Below are 13,778 nucleotides of genomic sequence, written 5' to 3'. Positions count from 1 at the left end.
TTTTTATTTTCAAACATACTTGCACAGAAATAAATGCCATTGAACTCAAAAAGTATGCAACTGATCAAACCCACCCTTCTCCTCCCTCCTGTCCCCTCCCTCTTGCCCCTTCCCTCCCCCTCCACTCCCCTCCTTCCCCCTCCCCATGGTCAGTTTTACCTATCTTAAGCATGATTGCATGGCAGTAAATATGCATGCAAATGATCAAACCTGCCCTCTTCTGTCCGTTCCTTTGCCCCTCCCCCTCCAATCCCCTCCTTCCCCCTCTTCCTTTCTCCCTCCCTCTCCTCTCCCCTCCCCCTGCTCCTCCCCCATTGTCAGTTTTACCTATCTTAACCATGATTACATAGGAGTAAATCCCATTGAAATCAATAAGCATGCAAATGATCAGACCTGGCTTTCCCCTCCTTCCCCTCTCCTCTCCCTTCCTCCTCCCCTCCCCTCTTTCTTCTTACTTGTCTACTCCAGCCATCCCTCCCTCCCCCCCCCGGTCAGTTTTACCTATCATAAGCATGAGTGCACGGGAGTAAATCGCACTGAACTCAATAAACATGCATATGATCAAACCTGTCCTCCCCTCCCCCTCCTCCCCTCTGCCCTTCATCCCCTCCCTTCTCCTCCTCCTCTCCCCATCCTCTGTGGTCAGTTTCACCTATTGTAGGCATGATTGCAGGGGAGTAAATTCCACTGAAGTCAATAAGCATACACATGATCGATTCTCTGCAAGCTTGCACAGGATCCCATTTCATAGAATCATAGAACAGTGGAGTTGGAAGGGGCCTATAAGGCCATCAAGTCGAACCCCCTGCTCAATACAGGAATCCAAATCAAAGCATTCCCGACAGATTGCTGTCCAGCTGCCTCTTGAATGTCTCCAGTGTCAGAGAGCCCACTACCTCCCTAGGTAATTGGTTCCATTGTTGTATGGTTCTAACAGGAAGTTTTTCCTGATGTCCAGTCGAAATCTGGTTTCCTGCAACTTGAGCCCATTATTCCGTGTCCTGCACTCTGGGACGATCGAGAAGAGATCCCGGCCCTCTGTGTGAGAACCTTTAATGTACTTGAAGAGTGCTATCCTATCTCCCCTCAGCCTTCTCTTCTCCAGGCTAAACATGCCCAGTTATTTCAGTCGCTCCTCATAGGACTTTGTTTCCAGTCCCCTGATCATCCTTGTTGTCCTCCTCTGAACCTGTTCCAGTTTGTCTACATCCTTCTTGAAGTGCGGAGACCAGAACTGGATGCAGTGTTCAAGATGAGGCCTAACCAGTGCTGAATAGAAGGGAACGAATACTTCATGCGATTTGGAAACTATACATCTGTTAATGCAGCCTTATATAGCATTTGGTTTTTTGCAGCCGCATCACACTGCTGGCTCACATTCAGCTTGTAATCAATTACAATTCCAAGATCCTTCAAACATGAAGTATTGCTGAGCCAAGTATCCCCCATCTTATAACTGTGCATTTGGTTTCTTTTTCCTAAGTGCAGAACTTTGCATTTATCCCTGTTGAATTTCATTCTGTTGTTTTCAGCCCAATGCTCCAGCCTGTCAAGGTCCCTTTGAATTTTGTTTCTGTCTTCCATGGTATTAGCTGTGCCCCTCAATTTTGTATCATCTGCAAATTTGATGAGCATGCTCTGTACCTCCTCATCCAAGTGGTTAATAAAAATGTTGAAGAGCACAAGGCCCAGGACCAAGCCCTGTGGTACCCCACTCGTTACTTCCGCCCAGTTTGAGAAGGAACCATTGATAAGCACTCTTTGAGTACAATTCTGGAGCCAACTGTGGATCCACCTGATAGTTGTTCCAGCCAGCCCACATTTAGCTATCTTGCTAATCAGCTTTGCTGAAGTCGAGATATATTTTGTCCACAGCATTCCCACAGTCTACAAGGGAGGTTACCCAATCAAAAAACGATTAGTTTGTCATGATTTGTTCTTCATAAATTCATGTTGGCTTCTAGTAATGACTGCATTGTTTGCAAGGTGCTTACAGATTGACTGCTTTATAATCTGCTCCAGAGTTTTTCCAGGGCTTGATGTTAGGCTGACTGGTCTGTAGTTCCCCGGTTCCTCCTTTTTGCCCTTTTTGAAGTTAGGGACAACATTAGCTCTCCAGTCATCCGGCACTTCATCAGTCCTCCACGTTTTCGTAAAGATAATAGACAGCGGTTCTGAGAGTTTCTTACCTCCCGGATTAAAAAGTAGAGAAATTCACTAATAGGCAAAAAACCTTGCAGCTATAGTGAATGCACCAGGGGAGCAGGAGACCTGACCTCCTCTCTGAGATATTGTACTGCCCTACAAATTTGTCAAATGCAAACACAATTTGGGTTGGTCTTTCACAGTCCAATCAACTTGCTGTGTAGCTTGGAAGAATTTGGTAACGTGCCTCTGAGCATATGGTGAGTGGTGGCAACACCTGCAATCAGCCCAAATGATAGAAAGAAGGCATGCGCTGTGCTGATCTTGTTTTAGCAGGGAGGGAGCAACATTATTAAGACAGTTGACATAGTTCAGATAGTCACTTTAAATATGTCTGCTTTCCTTTGCAATTTTAGTGATGTTTCATATAGGAAATCATTTTCTTTTGCTGCTATTTCTGTGAATGTGAAGTACAGCAACACTTTGCAGAATTTACAGTAAAAAAACCTTCAAAAATAATTGTGGAATAATTGTACTGACTATTCTGCAGAATAGTCTCCAGTGGACATCAGGAGTGTCTCAGTTTGCACCAGATAAAACAGTGGGAGTATATTCTAGCTAAATTCTAGGTGTGCTCTATGTTTTTAATTGACTGTGCCCACCTTGCCTTAAATGAAGTGGTTTAAACATAGCAGGCTGAAAACATGCATCTTGTGCAGGCTAAGTTTGTTTTCTCCAACAGCTAGAGTCATTCCTGAAGTAGCAACATATTGTAATCCATCTGATTTTACATCAAACTGCAGTTTCAGATTCAACTGTTAATGCACCCAAAATAAAAATAGAACATAACCTCCAATTTGAAACACAAAAGGCTATCTTCACCATCATATGACACTGACCAATAAAAAGGCTTTGAAATTAATAAAAATAAATTTGACACAGGTTTCTAGGATGAATGAGAGAAATAAAATTTTCTAGATTAGATTCTCTGTAGAAACAATGGTAACACAGAAAAGAAGCAAAGTAAGAACACCAACAAACATACAAAAATTTAATTCTCCATCTTTGGAGATGGCAGGTATTGCCACCACTCACCATATGCTCAGAGGTACGTTACCAAATTCTTCCAAGCTACACAGGAAGTGGATTGGACTGTGAAAGACCAACCCAAATGGTGTTTGCATTTTGACCAATTTGTAGGGCAGTAAATATCTCAGAGAGGAGGTCAGGTCTCCTGCTCCCCTGGTGCATTCACTATAGCTGCCCAGTTTCCCTGCTTTTTAAAGTTTGATAGAAATATCTGTGGACTATAGGTACATTCTTAAACTGCAAGGTTTGCCTATTAGTGAATATAAATATTTGTAACCTGCTTTTCTAACAAAGGTTTTAAGGTGGGTTTTAAATGCTTTCTCCCTGTATGTGGAAATTCCCTGCTGTAATTGAAAAACTAGCACGTGTATCCTAGTCTGATCTACTAGTTTTCTACATGTGGGTCTTTAAAAACATTTTGGCCGGTGGTGACATTCAACATGGCACTTCTTCCATTGAATCTAAAGAGATGTGATTTCAACAGAGCTATGCCAGATAAAGGTTCTAAAACCATGGATTGGTTCCAAAACGCTAAGGTTTAATACCATGGTTACAATAGTACCAAAGAAAAGTAAAAACAGCAAACACTTCAGGTACTCATTCCAGACTTGTAAAGAAGTCCTTGAAAGTGTTTAGTCTACAAAGTTTGTCACAAGCCCAGCCTGTCCATGCCCATCTGTGTTAATCATTTTAAGCACCCCGACATCTTGAAGGGGGGGGGGATGGGATCTCTTTTGTATCTACTCAAGCGTAAAGCCTGGCTACTGGCAGACAATTCTTACACGTTATAGGTGACCATGCCTTTGATTCTATTCATAAAGCTGATTCATTTGGTTAAGTAGAGAGTTTAAATGAGAAGTTTCCCTGGGTTGTAAAGGTTTTGTTGATGTTGTTGTTGTTAGGCTTTGGAGTTTGAACGTGCTTTGTTTCTGTTTCACTGAATGAAATAGTCAATTTTTTTGCTTGTGATCCTCTGCCATTATACAACATGATTAAATAAATCATCTTGCCATTTTCCCTGCAGTAAAGCCTAGTAAGTTTGGAGTCAAAGAAGATGGTGCTAGTGCCAAAGCAGCTTTGCTCTCTGGGCCTCCTGGAGTTGGCAAAACAACGACTGCTTCACTAGTTTGTGAGGTGAGTTGTGTCTTCACAAATGGGGGCTGCGTGTGAAGGGGCAAAGATCCATGGGTCAGGCTTATTTTGGGGCTGCTTGATGGATAAAGTGACAGAACGACAACTGAAATGCTTAGGATACTTCTTTTTTGTATTGTGTTGATATCAATAGCTGCTTTCCCACTTAAATCTATCCGCCAATAAAAGCCAGTCTGCATGTTAATACTTGCCATGTAAGAGCAACCAACCCTGCCTTTGAGAATTCTGAAGACTTTCTCTTACTGGAGAGGATCACAGTCAAATATGCAGATTGCCTGGCGTTCTCTATGCTGTGCTGTCCTTCCTCTCTCCCTCTCCCTCTCCCTCTCTCTCTCTCTCCCCCCCTCCCTCCCTCTGTCTCCTAGAAATCAGAAAGGGGAGGAGCTAGGATTTTCTTTTTAAAAAATATGTTTATATTCAGGCTTTTTAATCTTTCCTTTATAGCCCCAGCAGGACTCTCAAATTGTTCCATAAAAAAACAAGATTGCAATTGCAGTGTTAATTTTTTAGAAGTTAAATTATCATGTCCTGTAGTGTCCTCTTCTATGTGTTACACCAATCTCTTTAGTTGACCGAACCTGCTTTGTCTCATGTTTATAAAGCAGTCACCAGCTCAGAAGCTACAGTTGTTTCATGTTGGCTCTCTTTTTCTCTGGGGACATTTTTGTATTGATGGTTAATCATACAAAATAAAATCAAAACTACAGTAGGTATTGCTTTGGGCAGGTGACAGTGGCTAGTTGAGAGAATAACCAGGGCCAGAATAATCTGGCCTCCTGAGGAATACCTGAGGCTTTGAGGTCAATTGGTATGACTGTGTCCCTATCATAAATTTAGTTGTTGGCCAGTAAACTAGTCTGTACAAGAGATCTTTTATTTACATTTGTTACTGACACTGCTGTCTTGTTTGTGTGTTTGGATTAGGAACTGGGTTTGAGCTATGTGGAATTAAATGCCAGTGACACTCGCAGTAAGAAGAGCCTGAAGGAAGTGGTTGCAGAATCTCTAAATAACACCAGCATTAAAGGATTCTGTTCAGGTATCTTCACTGATCATTTTGATGATTATTTCTTGTTCGGCTATCTTAAATTCATCTTTCATAGGCAGCAACATTTTCAAAAGATAGCCCCAATTTCCACATCATGGTAAATGGTTTACCATGAACGTATCTATCTGTTTGTCTCTTCCCCACTCATCCTGGAAAGTAACAAACCACAATCCCTGGCTTGGTGTTAAACCTGAATCAGGGATCATGGTTTGTTTCGCTCCCAATGAATCATGATCTGGGGCCAAGTGTGTTCTTGGCTTACTGACTATGGTTTGTTGTGAGTGAAACAAACCATGATCCCTGGCTTGGGTGTAATGCTAAGACAGGGATCATGGTTTTCTTCCTTCCATAGGAGAGGGGGAGTAAAGGCACAATTGTCTCATGATTTATGGCTTACTGTGGCAGGTGAATGTGGCCATAGTGTTCGGAGATAAGATCACTGTGCATTCTTTTACTGTTCCTCCATTGTCCTCAGGAACATCATCTTCAGTCAGCACAAAGCATGTCCTAATTATGGATGAGGTGGATGGAATGGCTGGCAATGAAGACAGAGGAGGAATACAGGTAAAATAACTTGCATGAAAAGTGTAAAAGCGATAGTAAATGAGTGACACAGTGTGTGTGATTTTGGGAGTGGTAGTGGAATTTCAGACAGTTCATTGAACATATCTTTATGAACATAACGGGTAATTGTGGTTGAAAATGAATAATGTTACAAAATTCAGTGAGGAGAGAGAGGTTCAGATCCTGTGAGTTACGATAAACTTGGATTGCATGAACCTGATGTGGGGGAAGGCTGTGCATTTGAAACTGCTGTTCAGACAAAAGTGACTGGAATAAAACATGGAAGGATATGTTGTGGTTGACTTACTTAGTACACAAGATGATGCTGAGCTGTAGAGATATAATGTTGGCTCCTACCTTTGCAGATAAGAGATAGGGAGTCAGCTGTGGAAATGTCCCCTCTTCCCTCTTCTCATTTTGAAATCTAATTCACCTCTCCCTTGTGAATTATGGTTGAGGAAGCATTCGATCAAATTTAACCACAAATTCATGCAAACCAGGGTGCCTTTCTTAGGCAGAAACTACAATCACATTTCAATGTTGGCTTTAGATCCTGTTAAACCCAAATCAGCATTTGTATTAATGACAGGTTGGTGAAGATATTTCCTTTTAATTTTGCTTAATGAGAAAGAAATGCTGAACTGGACATTTTCCTACATACTCCTATATTAACGTAAATGATCATACTCTTTATCGTCTCTAAAATCAGATGGGAAAATTGTTTATTTTTCTGTTTTGTGCTGAGCAGTTTTTGCACAGAAAAAAAAAATCTATGAAAAAGCTCAACTTAGCTTTTATTTTCCAAGCTGATCTAATAGAAAGCTTTGGTTTACCAAGTTGATCTTTCAGACTAATTCAGTTACAGCAGTTTAAACTGTCAATCAGCTGGTTCATTCTTAAATGTCTGAAAGGTAGATGAGATACTTGGCAAGCTTGAGTTAAGTTGGCACTAATTTGCACAGCACAGTAGTTGATGCTATCAGATCTACATAAGGGCTTCATAGTTGGATTGCATTATCTCATTGCAGGAACTGATCGACCTGATTAAGCATACAAAGGTTCCAATAATTTGTATGTGTAATGATCGGAATCATCCAAAGATTCGTTCTCTCGTCCACTATTGTTTTGACCTTCGCTTTCACAGACCACGTGTAGAACAGATCAAGGTAGGTAGCTGACACTTATCATAAGACAATAAGAATTACTTTTCTGGATCAGGAAAAAGGCCTGTCTGAAAGAGATTGTGGCAAATATACAAACTTCACCCATTTTTGCACCCATTTTGTCTGGTTGCAGAGACATTGGAACAGGGCCCATAGTTAGTTTTCCTTACCCCAGTGCAGCTCAGTTAAAATCTTATTGTGAACAGAAGTCGTCTTTCCCTTTTTGTGATGTCCTTCAGAGATAGACCAGATTTGCATACTAGACTGGGACATCACTACTGCCCATTTCCCTGTCTCGAACCACTACACCTGTGTCTCCTGTTACACAAAGAAAATCTTGACTTGGCCAGACCCCATCAACCCACATTTGTAGATTAAATAAGTTGTGTTCACAGCAATTATTATTTTTAACACTGATACATTTACTATGCACATATGTGAACCAGACACATTCTCATAGTAATATAATCTAGGTTTTGATTATACAATAGTAATTGTTTGTATTTGATGTAGTGCTATTAGATGTGCCTACAGTTATTTCTTTTTGATGTTAGTAGACTGTTTAATCAAAATTGTTGCAAAGTATGTTACCTGGCATATGATTTATTGAAATCTTTCATGTTGTTCGTTATTTTGCAGACTGTAGCTGTGTATTTCTTTTATAATTGAGAAATTGTTAGAGCCATACGACAATAGAATCAATTACCTAGAGAAGTAGTGGGCTCTCCGATACTGGAGGCATTCAAGAGGCAGCTGGACAGCCATCTGTCAGGAATGATTTGAATTGGATTCCTGCATTAAGCAGGGGGTTGGACTTGATGGCCTTATAGGCCCCTTCCAACTCTACTATTCTATGATTCTATGAAAGTTAGCAATTTAGGAATGTTTAGGAATGCATCCTAGACTGATCTTCTTCAAAGGAAAAGTTTAGTATAAATCTCTGTTCTTTTGAGCATATGTCCCTCTTCTTTTTGAGAGGTACCTATCACCCTGCTTACATCCTTGTTGATTCAGGTAATTATGATTTAATAGGGTTTCTCAGCTCTGCATCAATAGTTTAGAATTGTAACAACAAGCAATTGTATTTTTTAATGTTTCTATGTTATTGACTCATTTCATTTATTTTGTTTTCTGTAATGTTTAAATTCAGTTAAGGAAATGCATTTACCAAACCTATATGCCGAAGTCTCATCCCTGAACCTTAAATGTCTATGTGCTGATATAGAGGGGGGTTAAGCCCTTAACATGGCATCTGTTGAAGAGGGAGGCAGGGTGTAGCTTTACTGCCAGATCCCATGTTTGCTGAGTAGAAATATTTAGAGTTTTACTCTGCACAGAATGTATTTGTTATAAGATCAAACAGATGTCTCCAAGAGGCTTAAAAGCGGGGTGTAATTGTGATGGGTATTCCCCTTGTAATTGCCCCCAAATTGGCAGCATATTTCCTCAGATGTTACCATTGGAGAGGAGTGCTTCTACATAGCTGTAATGACTAGTGGCCACTATCCTTCATGAACTTCTCTAACTCAAGCCTTGTACAACTTGTCATTAGTTTTGTGAACCAACCCCAAATTTTCTGTTTTTTACTGAAGCTGCCTTCTGCTGAACATCCTGGTGTATGAGGATTTTTTCTCTCCAAAGAGCTCACATACAAGACCCCCTCCACCCTATTTTATCCTCGTAACAGCTTCATGAAGTAAGGCTGAGTGAGAGAGTGCGACTGGCCCAAAGTCATCCAGGCAGAATGGAGGATTTGAACTGGGGTTTCACCAGTCCTAATCCAACACGTTAACCACTACACTGTTTATCTTTACAGAAGTGTGTTAGTGAAAATAAATTGGTTATATTGATTCTGAACATGTATGTACCTATTTTTAAAACTCTTTATCATTGATTATAGTTTTTTAATACTGTATTTGCATACTGCTTTTTCCATGTTTACCCATTCTAAAAGATTTCCTTCTTGCAGGGATCCATGATGTCCATTGCCTTTAAAGAAGGTTTAAAGATTCCGCCGCCAGCGATGAATGAAATCATTTTGGCAGCTAATCAGGATATCAGACAAGTGAGTTATTTATCATTGTCCATCTTTAGTCCTTAGACCAGCTTTTCCCAACCAGTGTGCCTCCAGATGTTGTTGGACCACAACTACCATTAGCCTCAGCTAGCATTGCCAATGGTCAGGAAAGATGGGAATTGTGGTCCAACAACATCTGGAGATACACTGGTTGGGAAAGGCTGCCTTAGACATTTAGCCTGCTCTCTATCCAGTCGGGGTGGAGTTTCAGACACCAAAATGAATTGCGGATTGTTTCCTCTGCAGAGATTTTACAGATTAAGATTAAGCAAGGGGAAGTGATGGTGGAGGGAAGGAAAAGACTTGGTGGTGGTGATGGGAAGATTAGGGACCTTGTTGTGATAAACAAGTTGATCACACGTGCAGACATGGAATATTTATCAATGAGTGGGAATGGAGTTAGAAGATGGATTTTCAAAGCAGGCTTGAGAAGGATGTAAGAAAATGGAACACCACAATATAAATGGGACATATTAGGAATGATGTCTGTGTGTCTTGAGAGAAAGGGGACTCGCATCCTTTTTGGGGCAGGGCAAGTTGCAAGAATAAAGGGATTTATCAGGAATCCACCAAGAAACAGTTGCTGATCGAGGTGCAATGAGATGTGGGGTGCTCTGAAGGTAAGGACAAAGGAACTGTCTTGTAAAGTAAGGAAGATATTAAGAAGTATTAAATGTAAGAACATAAGAAGAGACCAAAGGCCCATCTTGTCCAGCATCCTGTATTCCACAGGTGGGAAGCCCACAAGCAAGACATGGGGGTAATAGCTCCCCAGCAACTGATATTCAGAGGTATGGGGCTTCTGGTCCTGGGGGTAGTATATAGCTGTCAGGTAGCAACTGATATCTTTATAGGTATTTGCTTGTATTAAACTGATGCCTTTGCATGCTCAATAAGCTTCCCACATTCTTCTCCACGAGGCACTGCTAGCAAGCGTTAAGCTTTTTTTTTGTTCTCAGGTTTTGCATAATCTCAGCATGTGGTGTGCAAGGAACAAAACTCTGACTTATGATGGCATCAAAGAGGATGCCAGCAAAGCAAAAAAGGATATCAAGCTGGTAAGAGGAGTATTGGTTTGATGCCTAGGATAGCTTGCTTTGGAATGGGAGCTGCAAAATTAGATTTGTGTCGGAAATTAGAAGTTATACCTTGGGCAACTGAGGATTTGTTAAAAGCATGGCTTCAATAACACTGAGGAGGCAGAAATGTCTAGGTGATGTCACTAATTGGGGTTGTTTGGTTAAGACCCTCTGTACCCTTTAAAGAGTTTCACCAAGTGTGGCTTTTCCTGTATCAGAGTTGCAGAGATGGGGAAGCTGCAGCTGACAGAATTTCCACTCTCAGGGCCTTGGCCTTACAGCCCTTTGTGCGATGGATCATGAATGTGTGAGAAAAATGCAAAATCATCAAGGGGCAGTAAGCCTAGAGGCCATAAACCTGTAGGGATGCTTGAAGAATTGGATCTTCATGAATTCCTGGTATGTGTCCAGATCAGTACCTCTTGGACTAATGGGCAGGTCAAAACTTAGTCACCCCTGGCTTTTGCACCTTCTAAAAGGTTCCATAGTGCTCAGCTCAGAAAAGAAGCAAAATGTTTTTGTTTAAATGCATGTTTAAATGCATACTCAAACTTGGACCACAGTAACGTTTATTTATTTATTGAATTTATATCCCACCTTTTCTCCAAGGAGCTCAAGGTTGTGTACATAATTCTCTCCCCTCATTTAACCAGAGCTTGGAAAAGGTACTTTTTTGAACTACAACTCCCATCAGTCCAATCCAATGGCCATGCTGGCTGGGGCTGATGAGAGTTGTAGTTCAAAAAAGGAACTTTTCCAAGCTCTGCATTTAACCCCCACAACAACCCTGCGAGGTAGGTTAGGCTGAGAGGCAGTGACTGGCCCAAGGTTACCCAGTGAGATTCATGGCTGAGTGGGGATTCGAACCCTGGTCTCACAGGTCCTAGTCTAGCACTCTAACCACTTTGCCACACTGGTGAACGTTGGATCACATGTTCTGGGTTTTTTTGCTATGTTACTAGGGAGGAGTGGAGAATATGGGATGCTGTTTTCAGCAGTAGTCCTCCATCTCCAGCAGTGTCTAGTTCTGGCCTTAGACTCTGCCTACAGAATTGTTTTAGCTGTGCACACATTTCACCTTTAAAAGAGAGAGAGAGAAAAAGACTGACAATAAAAAAGAGCAGAAAAAAGACTTGCAATAGCAGTATTGGGAATAGGCATGTGATATTATAATACCTCAAAGGTTGTTAGCTTTGAGCAGGTATAGATTGAGGCAAAAAGAGGCTTAGGCTGCAAACCTAACCACACTTCCCTGGGAGTAAACATGGCTAGGATTGTGCTGCAAGTTGTCTGTCTCATGGAGATACTGAACTTCAGTGCAAAAACCATTGCAGTGGATGTTTGCACAGATAGTGCTCGTTTCTGATCTGAGCAATTGCTGCAGAGGTTTTCCTTAAATAGCATTCAAATGTCTGTTTCTTTTTGCAGGGCCCTTTTGATGTTGTCAGGAAGGTTTTTTCTACTGGCGAGGAGACATCTCACATGTCCCTTTTAGACAAATCAGACCTGTTCTTCCATGATTACTCTCTAGCTCCACTCTTTGTCCAGGAGAACTACATACATGTCACACCATCTGCTGCAGGGTGAGTTAAAATATTCTTAATTGTTTAGATAGTGTATCTGAATCAGGATGAAAGAAAATACATTTGTTCGTGATTAATATGGGCAATCTTTCCCCCCCTCTAGGGGTAACATGAAGAAACACCTGATGTTACTTAGCAAAGCAGCTGACAGTATATGTGATGGTGACTTAGTTGATCGGCAGATTCGTAGTCGACAAAACTGGAATCTTCTACCTACACAGGTTATCTGCTTCTTTAGTTTCCAGATCATATTGAATGCCTGTTTGAGGGTGTCCGCCGCTGCTTTCTTACTGGCTGGGGGTGCAAAATAAAACTGGGCAGGACTTTTTTTCAGTAATTCATTTTGGGAGATGGAGAGGTAAAAATAAACCATCTCAAAAGTGGGGGAGAGGCAGGTAAATTTCAGAGAAATTTTGGAGGTCTAGAGTTGGTGCTCACCAGTAGGCCACTTTATAAGATGACCAAAGGGTATGTGGGCATTCTTTCTTTTCACTTGAAAAGTCCTCCATGCACAGCGCCTGCATTTTGAAAGCAGGGGTTGCGTATGATTACTGATTTCCAAGGGCTTGTCTTTCCCTGCTGGATTGGGAAAGGGTCTGCCTCAGTAGGGAGCCCCTTTGAAAGCAAAGATCATGGTGGCTGTCCCTGGCACAATTCCCATCTCAAAGCACAGGAGCTGTGTCTAAGGATTAAAGTTAAAAGAACATCCCCGCTCTTGGGCACCTCCATAAAGTTACTTACCAGTAAGCACTAACCCCATGAAAGTTCTCTAAAATGTGTTCCATCCTCGTTAAAGAGGCAGAAAAATAATGGACTCTTTTGCAAGGAGTAAATAGTATCTCATTAAAAACTCGTCAGTTTCGACACAGAACTTGTACTTTTTTCTTCAGACAATGTGGTTCTTTCTGACTTGTTGATTCCAAGAGCTTCCACAAGCAATTTCCAAAGTATATGTGAGCAAAATAGTATTGGTGATACTGAAAGAGAACTATGATTTCTTTTGCCAGTTTTTGATGTACAAACCAAGGACTAAACAAAGGATGTTTCTAACTGTGGAAGGAAAAGTAGCTGGGGGTAGATTCACAAAGTTGTTATTTTTCCATTGTCTGAAGTGATGGATTCCAGCTACCATGCTTTCTGCAAGTTTCTGAATCATGGCGCCCAGGGAATTCTTTAGAAAACTATTTATTAGTTCACTGAACTAGAACATTAAGGAACAATGGTTTTCTGTTCTCTTAAAAAAAATTCAACCCTGGTCATCAGTAAGACAGATTGATTTCCTCAGTGTCAGCAAAAGAACAAAATAAAATCAAAAATGTACTGTTAGCTATAATTTGATAGTATTTACACATTTGGGTTCAAAATCAAAAGTTTTTTTTAAAATGCATGTTTGCAGATACTCTGTCATGATGGTTGCCTGTAGGGGAGAAATTGTGATTTTTTTTTGTACTGTTGGGTAACTCACTAGATTGTAATAAAGGTTTGGTGCATTTTTCAGACTGCCTTTTAAATTAGACTTTTTCCAAATAACAGAAAGTTTTGCATGCAAACCCAAGCAATCTATTCACTTTTATCATATCTAGAATGTGCATATATTTCTGGCACACAAGCGAATGCTCTTGAGGTACAGACGTTTGGTTTGCCTAGTTTTATGTGAATCTAGGATACTTATCTGATGGGTAGTTTGCTAGTTAACTTCATATTTGATAGGCTCTGAAATGATTTAGGGAAGGTTGGATCCTGTACTTTGGTGCTCCTTGGAATGAGAATGGACAAAGCAACAGAAGAAATCAATAATAAATCCTATGCTGCAGTGGGGAGGAGCTCTCCAGATCTATCTGTTAGGCCCTTGGGGCTCCCCCTAGACCACACCCCTTG

At 41.0% G+C, this 13,778-nt stretch overlaps 1 protein-coding gene across 3 annotated transcripts in view; it reads left to right on the top strand.

Annotated features, from left to right (window-relative positions):
• The window catches only part of RFC1 (replication factor C subunit 1), an 81,233-nt gene that overhangs the window by 60,165 nt on the left and 7,290 nt on the right, over positions 1–13,778 (top strand). For all 3 annotated transcript variants that reach the window (XM_061582979.1, XM_061582980.1, XM_061582978.1), the window contains 8 exons: positions 4,259–4,368; positions 5,311–5,425; positions 5,910–5,998; positions 7,027–7,164; positions 9,131–9,226; positions 10,198–10,296; positions 11,746–11,900; positions 12,004–12,121. In XM_061582979.1, the coding sequence (XP_061438963.1) occupies positions 4,259–4,368; positions 5,311–5,425; positions 5,910–5,998; positions 7,027–7,164; positions 9,131–9,226; positions 10,198–10,296; positions 11,746–11,900; positions 12,004–12,121 (920 nt within the window). The remainder of the gene's footprint in view (positions 1–4,258; positions 4,369–5,310; positions 5,426–5,909; positions 5,999–7,026; positions 7,165–9,130; positions 9,227–10,197; positions 10,297–11,745; positions 11,901–12,003; positions 12,122–13,778) is intronic.

Source organism: Rhineura floridana, chromosome 9, assembly GCF_030035675.1.
Source record: "Rhineura floridana isolate rRhiFlo1 chromosome 9, rRhiFlo1.hap2, whole genome shotgun sequence".
NCBI lineage: Eukaryota > Metazoa > Chordata > Lepidosauria > Squamata > Rhineuridae > Rhineura > Rhineura floridana.
The sequence above is the reverse complement of the archived record's forward strand: the minus strand, read 5'-3'. Positions and strand labels throughout refer to the sequence as shown.